The sequence below is a fragment of the Photinus pyralis genome, unplaced genomic scaffold (genome assembly GCF_008802855.1).
Source record: "Photinus pyralis isolate 1611_PpyrPB1 unplaced genomic scaffold, Ppyr1.3 Ppyr1.4_LG1, whole genome shotgun sequence".
In the NCBI taxonomy this organism is placed as follows: Eukaryota; Metazoa; Arthropoda; class Insecta; order Coleoptera; family Lampyridae; genus Photinus; species Photinus pyralis.
The window spans coordinates 5,744,791-5,761,665 of NW_022170249.1; the positions used below are offsets into that span (position 1 = coordinate 5,744,791).

Here is a 16,875-nt window from a genome sequence, read left to right on the forward strand (position 1 = left end):
TTTTTTGAGCCCCGAAAAAAAAATTGTCTCAGATCGACACGGAAAAAAAATTTCTTATAGAATGTGGCCTGTAGAATCCATAATTTCAAACAGTTCCAAGATTGGGCTACTAGTTCAAAAGTTACAGCCCTTTGAATTTTCTTTCGAATTGGTTTCTAGTCTATAACTTTTGATTGAGAAGTCTGATCGAAAAAGTACGAATTGTTTTGGATTCTACGCACCAAAATTAATAAGAAAAAGTGTTTTCCCGAGAAATTTTGGTGCAGTCGAATTTTGGTAAAAAAGGAAGGTTATACACTGCCTTTTTTTGAGGCCCGCAAAAAAAATTGTCTCAGATCGACCCGGAAAAAAAATTTTCTTATAGAATGTGGCCTGCAGAATCCATAATTTCAAACAGTTCCAAGATTGGGCTACTAGTTCAAAAGTTACAGCCCTTTGAATTTTCTTTCGAAATGGGTTTCTAGTCTATAACTTTTGATTGAGAAGTCTGATCGAAAAAGTACGAATTGTTTTGGATTCTACGCACCAAAATTAATAAGAGAAAGTGTTTTCCCGAGAAATTTTGGTGCAGTCGATTTTTGGTAAAAAAGGAAGGTTATAATACACTGCCTTTTTTTGAGCCCCGAAAAAAAATTTTCTCAGATCGACACAGAAAAAAAATTGTCTTATAGTATGTGGCCTGTAGAATCCATAATTGTGTAGTCGATTATTGAAGTACAATTGCTCCTACATGAAATTGCACATGTTCAACTGCCCTTTAAGGAAAATTGAGTTGGACGGGGCATAAATTAAAATGTTCTTGTGAATGTAGTGTCGTACGTGGCGACATCTCATTGGAACTGGTTCAACTATTTCAAGAATTAAACTTGGAAAAGTATAGGGATTGCCAAAGAGATGGCGCAAATGTACCAAATGCGTACACAAGACAATTCCAGATACTGGATCATTGAAGTACATTTGCTCTACAAATCCTACATGAAATTGCACATTATCAACTGCCCTTTAAGGAAATGGCCTGTAGAATCCATAATTTCAAACAGTTCCAAGATTGGGCTACTAGTTCAAAAGTTACAGCCCTTTGAATTTTCTTTCGAAATTGGTTTCTAGTCCATTGATAAATACAGTTATGGACAAAATAATAGTGTACTACCATTGAATAAAGAATCTGATTATTATTCAACGGTACTACATTGAATGGTGCGAAATAAATTGAATTTTTGCAGAAAAGTCACAATGTTATGAGATAATAATTTCACAAATGTAATCAAAAATTTATTAATAAAGAATTATAATAATCACCATTTATCACAAAATAAAATTAAAGCACTCTCTTCCCCTTAGAACAATTGTTTTAAACCATAACAAACTAAAATAGGTATAAACAAAGCATCTCAATAGAATTAGTAACATTATTAACATTACATAAACAATATTGATAAACTCAACAACAAGTCCAGCAGCATGTTAAAAAAAATAAAAACAAATAATCACTCTAAATGGTAACATAATGTAAATGCGAACATCTTTAGTAACAAATCTTCAAAGGCACAGACTTCATTATTGCACAACGGTTTCTGAGGGCTGACTCTGTTCAACTATACCATTTTCGACGGTTCGTGGAGTAGTTTCACTACTACTAGTGTTGACGCTACCCTCCGTACTATTATTATTTCCGTTCACTTCGCCATTTTCCTTATTATTATTAGATTGGGTTCTACTTCTGGGATTGCGATTTTGGTTGGCGAAAAATCGTGGTTTCGGCTGTATGGCCTTCTTTTCCGGATCGAAGAAACAATCTAAAATCTCTAAAAGTTCCGTAAGATCCTTTTCCTTAGCATTGGGCACCTAAAAGTCGAGGACGTTAGAAATTGAAATGGTCAAAATGTGCGAACCGACCTCGTTTTTGAGAATGCCTTCAATTCCATCCTTGGCGCTGCTTTCGTACGCACTCTGTAATTTGGCATAATCGATATTGTTCTCGGCTAGAAGGCGGCGTAAATGACTAGCGTGTCGTCTTTCTGGCAGTGTTGCTTTCATTAGCGCGCCAAAAACTGGCCTAAACGTGTTTTGTCTTTCCAATAATACCTATTAAAAATGTTAAAAAATTAAAAATAGAAGTACAATGCAAAGATTTTTGAGAGCCAGTGAATAAAATTAGTTTGCAAACAAATTACTTAAAAAACAGCAGCAGTTACCCACGTGATACATTTGTTTTTTTTTACCAAAACCAAACAAACAAGAGCAGTTCGGGAAATGTAAAATTGTCCTGTATAATTCTTAAAAATTCTAGTTGGAAATTTCTAAAAATTTAAGAGCCTATTAAATTTGACTTGGATTTAGAATTAAATTCTGATTTAAGGAATTCTTTTATTCCACAACAATACAATTTGACAAATTCAAGGGTTCATTTTCTTGCTGATTTTATCCACCAAAAATTAGGTAAAATTTTGGCTAGCCTTCGGCAAAGGGTGATTAATTTTACTTTAGACAGTTTTAGTTCAGAATTTTAAAATTGTGCTAACCAAGAGAAGTTTCAACCCTTTATGCAACAAAGATCGTCGTACGGTAAACCAATAAAAAAACAATGTGCGATTAGCTAGTTTGATACAGAAAACCAACGTAAAGATGTAAGACCCCAATGTGTGTATACTTTTTTGAATGTTTTTGATAAGGATTGGTAAGGTCAGATGGCGAGATATTAAATATCTTTCAGTTTGTCTTAAGAGAAATTTCAATGTGTTTTTAAGTGGATCATTAGAAGTGATTCAGGAACGGTTTGGAATTTTGATTCGAGACTCATTACCTTTTTTGAATAATCGATCAAAATGAACTATTTCAAAATATTTTCAAGATGGCCGCTTTTTCGGTTGTAACAGAACGATATCGGAACTTTCTTATTTAAATGGCACCATGTTTTCTGATGGTATTTTTAAATTTGTCATAAAAAATCAGTATGATTTTGTTAATATGATGCTATGTCTAACTGATAGGGTTTCGAAGTTATTTGACATTTTTTCACAGTTTCAGAGGTTCAGTAAATTAGCCATATCACTGTTGTCTGACAAGTTAGCAAAATGTTTTGTTCACAAAGGACAGCTAAAAATCTACTCTATTAAATGTTATTGGTCCGATTCGAAAATAATACAAATAATCGATCAAAGTTGACAATCGTTATTGGTCAAAAACTCGAAACCATATCTTTACTATGCATCAATGGAAAGAGCATAAAAAAACGGACAAAAAAATGCTCTCAAAATTATTCTAAAATGGACAGTTTTTTTTTAGAGAAATTTTGCAAGTACAACATTTTCCCTTATAACTTCCGTATGATTAGCAAAAAATAAGGAATTCACTGGTCCAAAAAAATATTATACATTCTATTTGAAAAACAAACATTGGTGCTGTATCTTAAAATCTAAGCAGGTTATGGAAAATATAAAAATACCCCCCTACTAGACTACTACACAAGAAGTGAAAGTTTTCAAAATATCCCCGAAAAACATCGAAAACAAGCAAAAATATCATGAGCGTACGAATGGTGCACAAATTCTTAAAAAATATTCATAAATAACTTCGGGAATGCGAGGTAAATGTCAAAATTCTAATTTTTGAGAAGTGCGAAATTTTGAACAAATTTTTTTTCTGGCTATTTGCAATCACTGCAATCATTGCGCCCTCTTGATACCAAATCGGCATCTAATTTTGCACAAGATACGTATTTTACAAAAAGTATATCTTTGAGTGCAGGTGACACTATTTTAGAAGCGTCTTTTTGATACCCAGATTCTTGACTAAAAGTTTACTCAGTGAAATACCTGAACAAATACCCCTCAAGAAAAGCAAATTTCACTACTTTTTTGAGGGTGGTTCCCAAACAAAACATGTTGGACTTTCGTTTTATTTGGAAAAAGTGCTTGTATTGATCCCCCTACCACCTAATTTTTTTTACATACCTACTTATATTATATGTAACACCCTGTATATCTGTAAATATCCATTTTGTGAAACAATGTTTCAAATAAGTTATTTTGTATTTAATTTTTTATCAATGGATTTGTTTATTTTTAAAATCGCAAAAAACTGCGTGTAGTTGTATTTCAACAATGCCCATTAATCTACTCACCCATGACCGTTTTATATTCATCTAGATATTGAAACAATTGATCGCGCGTTAGAACTGTCAAGGTACTACGTGAACTTATCAAAAGTTACTAATTTACATTAGTTGACATCCATTTGTGAGTGAAAATACACTTTTGAAGTCAACGGAAATGGGTCTTTTATTCGAAAGGCGGCATACTGAAATTTTAATAATGCTGGAATATGGAAAAAGGACTAGGAGGCACCTTCACTTGTTTCAATATCTAGATGACCATAAAACTATCATAGGTGGCGGTTTTTTCAAAAATTATCCAATGCAATGGTGCTTTTTGGATACCAATCAAAAGATCTGCTGATCAGTATTGTCTTTCAAATATTTACATAATAAAGAAAAGTTGATACACTGTTTGACATTACCTGCCTCGAAAATTAAAGTACTCGGCCCCAAAAATGCACCAAAGAACAACCCGAATTCAGGAATTGTTTTTCTAATGATAACTTGCAATACATCACTCAGAATTTCTAGATAATAAGAATAATAATACTTCTTTATTAGTTACTATATACAAATGAAGTACTTTCAACGCATAAGAAGAAATAGATATTAAAAATTATGTTCAAGAGTCGATTATTACTGACAATTTTGTTACATTAGTGCAGAGCCGTCCTTAGTAAATGCGAGGCCTGGAGCGAAATATTTTTGCGGGGCCTTTTTTAACAATAATTTCCGAGGGGGGGGGTATGAAATACCCCCGAGGGGAGTGAGTCCTACTCCGAAAATTTTTGCAAAATTATACATGCAAAATCATCATTTTAAGCACTTTGAATGACTGTCACGCGGCGAAGGGAGAGGAGGAGATCATGCAAGAATGATTCACTCATCGGCGAGCGCGAGGGTTTGTTGGCGACTAATGACTATCACGTACGAATGAGAATTTCGTTCGTAGGTTTTTTAATTAATCAATAATTGAACATATTGTGCGGGTAATCAGACAGATATTTTATATTCTATATTATACAGGGTGCCCATTATGTATGGAATGTAGTATATATCTAGGGAAATATCGAATATATACGGTCTATTCAGTATATCTTCCGTTGCACGTCATTACCTGAAGAAAACGACGTACCAACGTAAACTTACTTTCGTTTATTAGGCAACACATTAAGCATGTAGTTTATTTTAGCCGCAACAATTGGTAGCATTTCGCTATGTTGTCGCGTTTAAATTTGTAAATTTGACAGGTTGCTTTTGGTTTACTTTTCGTTTGATTTGATTTTGATTATTTTCTACGTCTTTCGCTGTGCATTGGTTTGAAGAGAAATTACTGAAGAATTTAGATAACCCGTCAATAATTGTGTTCGATAACGGGAAAACAGACAACATTAAAGTGTGGTTAGGTGATCATAATGTGCAGTTCTCCGAAAATGATTTTACAGCCGAACTGTTGAAAAGGTTGCACAGTAAGTACGTTCGCAAATTATTTGATGTTATATAAATCTTGTTGATACTTTTAGGAATAAATCAGCTAAAATGTACCGCATAAGGCATTGACCACTTAGCTGAGCAATACGGTTACTTCGTTTTACAATTACCACCCTATCATCGCATTTTTAATCCTATCGAACATATTTGGGGCATAGCGAAAAATTACTACAATCGACACATTGGTAGAGATGGACGAAGCATTGAAAATTGCATAAACGTGACAAGAATCACTACAATCGATAACTTCCGAAACGTGGCGCAATTCAGTTAAGGATACGGAAACTGTAATACACGAGTGGTACGAAAGAGAAAAGCAATTAGATCTTGAAAACGTTGCTACTATTATTATAAACTTTGAACACGAAAGCAGTTCCGATGATTCCGATTAATTTGAATCATCCATCACATCACATAACCTGTAAAATTTTATATTTAGTACTTTCTCTGTAAAAGAGATGCTACATTTGTACAGTTCATAAGTTATTAAAGTATATTGTATGTATATTGTGGTTCCAATTAACGAAATGAATAATAAAAATTATTTTTATTTTATTTAAGGTGTGGCTGTGGATTGTTCACACAAAGAATGCACTGTCTTGTTGACAAGTGACTTAACCTAAATCGCTCAAAACTAGATTTGGCATTATTGCATAGTAATTACGTCACAGAAAATGATGACGTGCAACGGAAGTTATACGGAATAAAGTGTATGTAATTATTCCCATAAATGCCAGCATTCAGTTGTTTTTATTTCAGAAAACAAATGAGTAAGTAACGAAAAACAATTGAATTTTTTAAATGGCAATTCACCTTTTCATTAGGATCATTTGATAGATTTTTTTCCCTTTTCGATGATGTAACATGTTAGCACCCGTATTCAAGAAAATTTTTCAAAAAAATGTATCATAATTAGATGAATAACATTAATCCAGATATCCTACATAAAAATAAAACAAATGAACGTGTACGTTTCTTATTAAACCTTGAAGACAAAACGAAATTAGCAGTAAAATGGTTTTCATCGCAATGAATGTTCAAAATGTTCACCATTCACTGCAAGGCAGTGGCATAACCTATCCCAAACAAGTTGTAAATCAGCATATGCATGATTAAAGCGCATTTTTGGTAATGCAGATCAGTATTTTATTAGCGAAGTTTAAAATTATCGCTCACGAGTAATTTTGGCTGCGTTAAATAATTCATTTTATTTAATTTCAATTAAGGGTACGTCTTAATTTTGTAAAACAAATCACAAAGTAAATAATTAAGTTTTTATACTGGTAGCGCTATCTAACGGTAAAATTATAGCACCTCCAAAAACCATATCGAAATTATTTTCTTAAATTATCGATCTCACAAGTAAACTAACTCAAAATAGACTAGAGCCTGCACATCTACACTATAGCAGAAAGCTTTTAGTAATAATTTGAGTCTCTAGCTATTGTAGTTGCTAAGAACTCAGCCGGACAGCCAGCCAGCCAGAACGTATTTTTTCAAAAATGCGCTAAAAACTTGAAATAAAAATTAATTTCTTCTACACGGGTGCTAACGTGTTATGTCATTGAAAAGAGAAAAAAAATCTATCAAATGAGTCTAATGAAAATGTGCGTTGCTATTTAAAAAAATTCAATTATTTTCATTATTCATTTGTTTTCTGGAATAAAAGCAATGGAATGCTGCCTTATTATGGGAAATAAAATGTAACAACTTTCATATAAAAAATTGTTGTATACATTCGATCTTTACCGAAATATATACTATATTCCATACATAATGGGCACCCGGTATATTTATATATTAAAATATTATTATATTATTTTTATTTTCATTAAATAAAACCTTATATTTTTTTTCAGCGCGAGGCCTGGAGCGGCCGCTCCACTCGCTCCACCCTAAGGACGGCTCTGCCGGCATGTAGAAAGTGACATGACATGACCACACAACAGCATCAAATGCAGAATGTAATGCTATCTATTCTGTTACTGGCTAAAAAAATGTCATTTCTGATGTTCACTCTGATTTTATTTTCTGTGTCCTCTTTAATTAATCGGAAAAGAAGAATAATTCGATTGTTTGATTTTTATTCGATATGCCATTTTAAGGAATAAAATGAAATGGAACTATGTGATGACATAAACATAAAATAAAATCAGATTTAAATAAATAAAGAATAAATCTGATCTTATTCATTTTTTTAAAGTTGTTATCTTTATCACACAGGGGTTACCCGACAACTAAATAATTGTGCAAATAATTTTTTAATTAGCACTTTTGCCGCCGTCTACTAACTGGCCACCTCTCTCCCATCTCATTGGCCTTCAATTCAGATTCTCATTTAATGATAAGACACAAACTATAAAGATACTACCTTAAAATTTGCAATCTCCTCCTCCTCCGCCGAGACGGGATTAACAAATTTACTAATAAAGCTACTGATGTGTCCTTCGTTGTTGTTATTGGCGTTCGTGTCGTTCACGTCCGTCTTCTCCGCCTGCCCCAAATGGACGACGACCTCAAACGCGGCCTGAGCCCGATCGATCGCATTGCCGAAATCGTCCTCCTTGTTTAACAGCATTCGACTCATGACCCGTAAACTGAAAGACTTGGTGGTATTTTTACACTGCACCGACGCAATGTTAAATCCGTTCGCGAAGCCCTTGACGACCTGCGAAAATCGTTCGATTAAGCTGTATCGACGTAGGGCTTCGAGCAGCATGGCGGGGGACGTCTTGCGGAACTCGTGGTACACGAGAATGACGCCGTCCTTGGCGTCGCCCCGGTTCGCCTCCAGCCACGTGAGAAAGTCGGTGAGCGCCGAGATTTCGCTTTTCGTCTTGACGAATTTGTTTGTCTTGAGGTTCTTCAACATTCGATAGCGTCCGATGTTTATGATACGTAGGTTGTGACGTCGACGCGATCCCACGTTTAGATCGGAGAATGGCATAATGTGCTGAGAGAATTGGGAGGTCGTGGAGTAGGCGGCTATCTGGCATATTTCGTCTATGAGACGACGTCCCGTCGTATCGATACTCCATCCGATTAGTTTGTAGTTACCGTCGGGCACGCCTTTGGGGGCACGAGGTAAAACCTTCTCGTTGTCTTCTGCTACAATGTCTTCTGTTTGTACCATTTCGGTTGTATCTGCATTGAGGAAAAAGGAAAACAGGTTATCTTTTGCAACATTTGCGAGATAACTGGCATTGAATTAAAGGAATGGGATTTTGATAAAATTTAAAAAAAGTGTAAGTGATAAACACGTGGCCAAGACCCGCCCAAGGTAACCGAAATTTAAGTTAAAAATTAGTAAACAAATGTCATAATTTTGACAAAAAAATTCTCACCACAATTAATTATGTATCCTAAAGCACTAAAATTAATCACTAAATGAGGAATCGACTAGAATTCTAAACGTTTCTGCCCACCTTCTCTTCCGTATGTCAGGAAAACTGCTAATAATTTCGTGAAAATGCATTTTGCACGTGTGCTTTGTACGAGGCCAAATAGAGGGGAAAGGCAAGGCTATACGGAAAACTAAACAACACTCCCGCCTTCATTTAAATATTGTAAAAGGTAGAAAAGTTGCTTACCTAAAGGGAAAACACCGCTTTATTTTTAGTAGCTTTCAAAATTAACTACTGTACTTTGTTGATAATCTGATAATACCTACACTTGACTACGAGATAAACAATTATCATATGTTTTTTAAGGGCAATAAAATTTTGCAGTGAATCATGGCACATTTGATCATATTATTCCATATGATAAGCATGGCACTCTGCGATAATTTTCAGTAAAAATCCCCTATCGGCTTCCACTTCGCACCCACCTTCAGGGGTTGGCCCCAAATTTATACTGTTGGCGTCGAAGAAACGTCCAAGGTGTAGTACTGCAAATAAGGGCGTCTTCGCAACCATTACTTATAGAAGGGTCGTTTGGTGTCTTCTGATAGAATTAAACTTATATACTTATACTTATATGTTACCAGCAATCTGTATAATTCAAGTGCTATACCATAGTGTAAGAAAACTTATTGAACCGCTATTGGCGAGAAACTGGTCCTTCAGGGTTAAAATCGTCAAAATCTGAAAAGAAAACGAAAATTCCTGGGTTTTTAGTATACTTGACTATGTTGCGTTCGCCGCTCGAGGTCGAAAACTTGAATTATACATTGGGTTAACAACATAAGCAATCCCACAAAAAATCAGAACTACCGGATTTGACGCTTGGTACCCCCCATTTTCAGGAACAAAGTTACTGGACTATGTGGCCTGTAGAATCCATAATTTCAAACAGATCCAAGATTGGGCTACTACTTCAAAAGTTACAGCCCTTTGAATTTTCTTTCGAAATTGGTTTCTATAGTCTATAACTTTTAATTGAGAAGTCTAATCGAAAAAGTACGAATTGTTTTGGATTCAATTCAACGCACCAAAATTAATAAGAAAGTGTTTTCCCGAGAAATTTTGGTGCAGTCGATTTTTGGTAAAAAAGGAAGGTTGTACACTGCCTTTTTTTGAGGCCCGAAGAAAAAATTGTCTCAGATCGACCCGGAAACAATTTTTTTTTATAGAATGTGGCCTGTAGAATCCATAATTGTGTAGTCGATTATTGAAGTACAATTGCTCTTCCTACATGAAATGGCACATGTTCAACTGCTGCAATTGAGTCGGACGTGGCTATATTAAGGGCATAAATTAAAATGTTCTTGTGAAGGTAGTGTCGTACGTGGCGACATCTCATTGGAACTGGTTCAACTATTACAAGAATTAAACTTGGGAAAGTATAGGGATTGCCAAAGAGATGGCGCAAATGTACCGAATGCGTACACAAAAGACAATTCCAGACACTGGATCATTGAAGTACATTTGCTCTACAAATCCTACATGAAATTGCACATTTTCAACTGCCCTTTAAGGAAAATCGAGTCGGACGTGGCTATTAAGGGCATAAATTAAAATGTTCTTGTGAAGGTAGTGTCGTACGTGGCGACATCTCATTGGAACTGGTTCAACTATTACAACAATTAAACTTGGAAAAGTATAGGGATTGCCAAAGAGATGGCGCAAATGTACCAAATGCGTACACAAAAGACAATTCCAGATACTGGATCATTGAAGTACATTTGCTCTACAATTCCCACATGAAATTGCACATTATCAAATGCCCTTTAAGGAAATGGCCTGTAGATTCCATAATTTCAAACAGTTCCAAGATTGGGCTACTAGTTCAAAAGTTACAGCCCTTTATATTTTCTTTCGAAATTGGTCTATAACTTTTGATTGAGAAGTCTAATCGAAAAAGTACGAATTGCTTTGGATTCAACGCACAAAAATTGAAAAGAAAAACTGCCATTTTTTTAGCCCCGAAGAAAAAATTGTCTCAGATCGACCGGGAAAAAACATTTTCTTATAGAATGTGGCCTGCAGAATCCATAATTTCAAACAGTTCCAAGATTGGGCTACTAGTTCAAAAGTTACAGCCCTTTGAATTTTCTTTCGAAATTGGTTTCTAGTCTATAACTTTTGATTGAGAAGTCTGATCAAAAAAGTACGAATTGTTTTGGATTCTACGCACCAAAATTAATAAGAAAAAGTGTTTTCCCGAGAAATTTTGGTGCAGTCGATTTTTGGTAAAAAAGGAAGGTGCCTTTTTTTGAAAATAAAAATACGGAAGCATAAAATTAGGCGTCCTTCAGAAGTGATTTAAAAGTAAACAGTACACAAACAATACACCTAAATCCCTATGTCTTCTTAATAAATAGCACTGTATATAAGGTATAAACGCGGAGTACACTCATAGACTAAATAGTGTAATTAGTCCATGCTCATATTAACAGTTTGACATTATTCATCAAGAAATTCTGATAATTTTAGTGGGAAGAATGCGGTCACATATGCATCTTAGCGCATGGGCGGCGATGTACTTATACCTACAGCCGTAAGCGTAGGCAATGAAGCACTTCCCATCTCATCAGTATGTAATCTACTAGTACATTTAATTCTATTACAAACAAAGCTACACAATATATTTAAAGTTTAGGTGCAGCCTTAAGGAGAGGTCCCAATTTTTGAGCAAGCATAATATTTCCGGTCACTTTCAATTTTCCCTTCAGAAAGGCTTGTTGTGGATTTAATTTACCAACGGCTAATTCCACGAAATCGTCATCTGATACAACCAGTGTAGTATTTGGTTTCACATCTTGCCCGGCTCCTTCATATATGGATGCCAATTTTAAATCCATTGCTAAAACGTAATCAATATGTATATGCTCTTATTTCTACGTATGTTTCGAAGTTGTTTCAAAAACAGTGTAATGTAAATTAAACTTACTCCATTCTTTAACAATTTCTCCATCCTTAGTGATTTTCACTAAAAAAATTCCATTTACGCTCTTTGCTTGATCTGGCTGTACTTTTATTTGATCATTAATATATTCAAAGACCGCATCACTCTTCAAAGTACTTGCTGTTACTTTATTTTGTATTATTCCTGTCTTGATAGCATTTAGATCAACGTAAGCACCTGGAAATCACCTTATCAATAAATTTATGAATGTAAAGTCAAGTTCACAATCAATGACCCTAAACCCGCAATAGAAAATAAAGTTTTCCACCTGCAATAGCAGCAGTGCCATTTTCAACAACCACAGTTTCAAAATGAATTCGATTTCCATTTCTCCACATGTCAATGCGCAATGTTTGACCTGGAATAACCACCTTTGTGAATCGAGCCTAAAAGAGAGACAATAAAGGACGTGGAGAAATTAATTTCGTTTTCTTACTTTAACCGCCCTAAAAAGCTTCTGGTCGTAAGACGCGAATGCACCCATTACCAATCGAACCGAAATACCCAAGGTACACAAACCGTGCAATATTGGTGTCTCGTACCCGGCAATTGCAGAAAAGTTGGGATCGATATGCAATGGATTAGTATCGCCTGCAAATGAGCCAGATTAAAACTTAAGGTCTAATGCGTCTTACCGGATAATCTGTAAAGTGCTGCTTGGTCGATTGTTGTTTTGTAGGAGAGGGATAGGTCGGGTTTACGGTCTGGTTTCGGTACACAAGGTACGATTTTTTTTCCAGTTCTGGGCCCTCCAAAGTTACCAGCGCCAATAGCAAACGAAACACACTGATTTCGCATAATCAACGCCCCTTGCTCATTGTAACTGTTAACTAAACGTTAAGTTTGAATACTCAGATTTCAATTGCTGAACTAATCTTACTATCGGTAACAATTGCGGCACCAGACCCCTTATCCAGTGTCTCCACTATCTTGGGATTGTTTAGTAATGTACCAGCCTCGGGAGGGCTGTTGTAGATCTCCAGGTATTGTTCACCATGAAGCATATTTTCAAGAGAAATTGTTTTTCCGGGAATTGTATTCAAACGTCGGAAAGAGGTTACAGCATGCATACTAGGTAAAATGTAAAAAGACGGAATTACGCTGAAGTTCTGGTGATTTTCGTACAATAACTTTAGCTCCTCTGGATTCTGAACGGATGCGCCCACTAATTAACACAAACACATTACTTTGTCAAACAATTTATTGAAAGACCTACCTCCGAGCGCGTACAAAATAAGATCTTTAGAGGAAAATGTGAACAAAGCGCCTTCGCTGGAGGAAGTGGGTGTTTGTTCGCCTTTCCTTAGATACTCCAGTTTTTCTACCAAAGCTACGCGAGATGCCGATAATGAAACTAGGGGCACTGCATTTTTCATGTTCGTAATCTCTGGCCAATTCGCTTGCACACTTTCAATTGTGGCAGGGTCGGTGATACGTTGACGAATTAGGCACCCTTTAGAACGATATATTTGTGACTTCCCGGCCCATCCGGCGGCCGATTCTATTATTGTACCATTCTCTTGACAACTTTCGTGGCACAAATACGCCTGAAAAAATATTGCCACAAATAAGTAGGTATACAAAACTTTTTATTGACAATAAAAAATCAAGCAATACGCTATTACATTCATCAAACGTTCTGGATGGCTTGTGAACAAATGAAACAAAAATATTTAACGCCCCACAAAAGTCTGGCAAAAGATTTAGTTTTATTTTTGATATTTAAGAAAAACGTGTACCACTAAAATCACCCTTATTTTTCATCCCTGGCGTTTTTTTTATTTGACAAAAAAGCATCTGGTTCAGGAATATTACTAAAGAAAACGTCTATTGCTAACAAATGAGCTCTTTCTGAACATATCCTATAATTTTCCACAATCTCAAAGTATGAAGAACCCCTTGTAACAGAGGGTGATCGCTTTAGGCTTTAAATTTTTTGTTCAACTTACAAATTTGCCGGAAATTTTATATGTGTACCGCTTCATAATGAAATCTAGAATCTAGAAACCGTTACGACAGAGCATATGGCATAGGTATAAAAAACCGAGTGTCCGTATATGAACCTTCAATCAGCGAATAGACTAGAAAAGATTTGGTGGGAGAGTAGGATTCTTAGCTGGACCTTTAGAGATTAAGTGTATAACAATTAATCTTTTGCAACGAAATAAAAAAAAAATTATTATCAGTGCGCAGTAGAAATTAAATTTTACAAGCGCATTTAAGGACCAATACTTACAACAACAGGTGCAATCAATTCCGGTTTCAATTCCTGGTACAAGTCTTCAGGAAGAAGACCTTGTGTAAGTCTGCTACCGGCAGTGGGAACAATTACGTTGCAGTACACATTCTTTGCCGCACCCTCAATTGCGAGTGTATTAGCTAAACCTACTACGCCCGTTTTTGCAGCCGAATAATTGGCTTGACCAAAGTTGCCATAAAGACCCGAACCCGAAGATGTCATAATAATTCTACCATACCCTTGCTTTTTCATAACCGGAAATGCGGCCTGAGTTGTCTTGAAACTTCCCTTCAAGTGCACATTTTGAATTATATCTAAAAATGTTATAAACTACATCAGGCTATTATAATAATTAATTGTACGTACCCCAATCATCTTCAGTAAGGTTTGCAAAACTTTTATCTCGTAGAATACCAGCATTGTTTACAAGGATATCCACCCGCCCGTAGTTATCAAGAGCAGTTTTAATAATTTTCGACCCCTCGGTTACGGAATCATAGTTGGCAACTGCGGTACCACCTGTAATACCTATGTAATTACTGCAAAAATGTGCAACCTTACTGACCTGCTTGTTTAATTTCATTAACAACGCCATCTGCTGCTTTCTGTCCGGTTCCTCCTCCATGAGGATCACCGCCCAAGTCGTTTACAACAACCTTAGCACCTCTGGATGCGAACAACAAAGCATATGCGCGTCCTAAACCCGCACCAGCACCAGTAATAACCGCAACTTTACCATTAAATCTCAAATTGGACATTTTGTGTTCAAGCGAAACGTAGGTCAGAACTCGACTGTGGTTATCAGTCCACAAATAATATTGTCCCTACGTTGTACATATATAAAAATTAAAAGTGCGCAAAGTTCAGATATTTATCAAGAGAAAGTTATCAAAAAGTTAATGACCTTTTCCAATGTAAGTTTCTCTAGTCCATCCCTTACAGTAATTGTAAACCAACGATATAAGCCGAATCTTACTACATGTTACAGTCTCGATTCAGTAGTAGTACCTACTTTGAATCTCAGAAGACCCAAAAGTGTCCTATTCCCTATTCCCAATTAACTTTTCTATCTAGTAAATTAAATCACCCAGTTTTAGCCTTGAAAAAGTGGAGGCCGAGACCAAAAATTGAGAGTTGAATTGTATTGGACAAAACCTCATAGCAGAATCCGGAGACAGCCGTGCTAAAAGTTTCCTATTCCAAAGAATATCGCTTGCCATCCAACGTGGAAACGCCGCTAGCGTTAGGGGCACCCTCCCAGATCATCCAGGAATCGACGAAATATTTTTATTGTGAAAATGAATCATGTAACATTGTATAAGATGTATATCCTTAATTTAGTTATTAATGCGCCGTGTATTCAATGCTTAGGATCTTTACCTTATAAGTATTGGATTAACGTTTCACAAAGGATGCTAAAAATGATTGTTAGCTAAATTGAAAACTCACCTAATTTTAATTTGTTAATAATAAATAAATAATAAAAATTAAAAAAATAAATAGCAAACAAAACAACAATTTTTTTGCCAATATTATGAAAATTACAAACGAGGTACCCAATAAATTGTTGAATGTGGTATATTTTTATATTTTTACCCGGTCGTTTCCTGAATTCAACGCGGTCAATGTAGCAACTCTAATCTGATTATATTGCTCCTGATTTGGTGGGAAAAAGTCATGTTGGCTTATCAACATAGGCGATTGTATTGTTTGGTTTGGAATACATTTGCATTTGATGTTGGATAATATTGTGTTATAGTTGGGTGGCCATAGTTAATAAATCGCAAGTCTAACGGCATTTAACGAGCCATTTTGGAAACGTGCGTTTATAAGGGTAAAAATGTCTGCTGAACCCGAATTCGGATGTTGCCAAGCTATGATTTTTGGCTAATTTCAAAATGGCCGCCAATATGGCGGCCAAATATATAAATTTTTATGCCAGACGCATTTTACATAGTTTTTCGGATTGAGGTGTTAAAAAAACATACAGGAGGCACAGAAAATTGCAAAACTTATATATTGGGTACATTGTACAGACAACATCAGTAGGTAACAATATAGAGATAATTCTGACGGCAAATGTATTACCTACATTTCGTTCAAAAATTTTAACGGAACTTAAATTTCTTCATCATTCTGCTCATTTTTTTTTACGATTGAAGCAGTCGCCAAGACACTTGTAGATATTTGTACACTTTTAGTTCATAGCATATTTTATTTAGCCAAGTTTTTAAGAGGACTAGTCTGATCATTCGATTCTTCAGTATCCCTTATCGCATTTGCGAAACAATATGTATGGTACAAAATGTCCCCGGCTACAGCATCATGGAGAAGATGCAACTCTACGCCCTTCTGTACCCACTGCACCCAATGTAAATTTCCATAAGAGCGCCCGCCTAAAAAACTGAAGTTGTTTTTGAAAAATAAAATTTTATATTAATACTCGTACGTAATATATAAATTTTATATTTTATAAACTTAGACCTTTATCTACAAAATGTTCGGAATATTTTTTTAAAAAAGTTTATAGCAACTGAATACCGGCTGTTTAAAGATTAGATATTTTGCACCGACTATTGCGCTAACCTGTTTTATTGTTTTACTCTCGATCAAGACGATTTATGGAAAAAGTAAACCGACAGTTTTCTAGATAAGTTACTTCTGAACATTACTCCAAAAAATGAAATCATATTTTTTGTAA

The 16,875-nt window shown here is 35.4% G+C and overlaps 3 protein-coding genes across 6 annotated transcripts in view; all 3 read right to left on the bottom strand.

The window, feature by feature from the left end:
• LOC116168298 (homeobox protein GBX-2-like) overlaps positions 1 to 829 on the bottom strand; it is a 3,854-nt gene extending 3,025 nt beyond the window's left edge. The window contains exon 1 of the mRNA XM_031484076.1: positions 820 to 829. Within this exon, the coding sequence (XP_031339936.1) occupies positions 820 to 829 (10 nt within the window). The remainder of the gene's footprint in view (positions 1 to 819) is intronic.
• A 421-nt stretch (positions 830 to 1,250) lies between these two features.
• On the bottom strand, positions 1,251 to 9,280 carry LOC116179499 (maternal protein exuperantia-1-like). 3 transcript variants are annotated; one of them, XM_031499309.1, is made up of 4 exons: positions 9,178 to 9,280; positions 7,959 to 8,731; positions 1,897 to 2,085; positions 1,251 to 1,845 (listed from the first exon to the last, which is right to left on the bottom strand). In XM_031499309.1, exons 2-4 carry the CDS (start codon positions 8,718 to 8,720, stop codon positions 1,558 to 1,560), a joined length of 1,239 nt encoding a protein of 412 aa, XP_031355169.1. In that variant the 5' UTR covers positions 8,721 to 8,731; positions 9,178 to 9,280; the 3' UTR covers positions 1,251 to 1,557. The 3 variants fall into 3 exon arrangements, with proteins under 3 accessions (XP_031355169.1, XP_031355162.1, XP_031355157.1); XM_031499302.1 differs by lacking the exon at positions 9,178 to 9,280 and adding an exon at positions 9,013 to 9,150; XM_031499297.1 differs by lacking the exon at positions 9,178 to 9,280 and adding an exon at positions 8,932 to 9,092.
• A 2,269-nt stretch (positions 9,281 to 11,549) lies between these two features.
• On the bottom strand, positions 11,550 to 15,024 carry LOC116159821 (peroxisomal multifunctional enzyme type 2-like). 2 transcript variants are annotated; one of them, XM_031472903.1, is made up of 10 exons: positions 14,740 to 15,024; positions 14,541 to 14,693; positions 14,172 to 14,488; positions 13,152 to 13,482; positions 12,816 to 13,100; positions 12,571 to 12,765; positions 12,372 to 12,526; positions 12,204 to 12,321; positions 11,921 to 12,112; positions 11,550 to 11,833 (listed from the first exon to the last, which is right to left on the bottom strand). In XM_031472903.1, exons 1-10 carry the CDS (start codon positions 14,930 to 14,932, stop codon positions 11,619 to 11,621), a joined length of 2,154 nt encoding a protein of 717 aa, XP_031328763.1. In that variant the 5' UTR covers positions 14,933 to 15,024; the 3' UTR covers positions 11,550 to 11,618. The 2 variants fall into 2 exon arrangements, with proteins under 2 accessions (XP_031328763.1, XP_031328765.1); XM_031472905.1 differs by lacking the exon at positions 11,550 to 11,833 and having other exon boundaries at positions 12,013 to 12,123.
• Positions 15,025 to 16,875: the final 1,851 nt, after the last annotated feature.

Coding starts and splice junctions, on each gene's coding strand:
- LOC116159821 (XM_031472903.1), bottom strand. CDS start 14,932: ATGTCCAATTTGAGATTTAATGGTAAAGTTGCGGTTATTACTGGTGCT. Junction 13,483..14,171: donor AATTGATTGCACCTGTTGTT/GTAAGTATTGGT, acceptor ATATTTTTTCAG/GCGTATTTGTGCCACGAAAG. Junction 12,766..12,815: donor TGCCGCAATTGTTACCGATA/GTAAGATTAGTT, acceptor CTTAACGTTTAG/TTAACAGTTACAATGAGCAA.
- LOC116179499 (XM_031499309.1), bottom strand. CDS start 8,720: ATGGTACAAACAGAAGACATTGTAGCAGAAGACAACGAGAAGGTTTTA. Junction 2,086..7,958: donor AGGAGATTGCAAATTTTAAG/GTAGTATCTTTA, acceptor CATTTTTAATAG/GTATTATTGGAAAGACAAAA. Junction 1,846..1,896: donor AAGGCATTCTCAAAAACGAG/GTCGGTTCGCAC, acceptor CTCGACTTTTAG/GTGCCCAATGCTAAGGAAAA.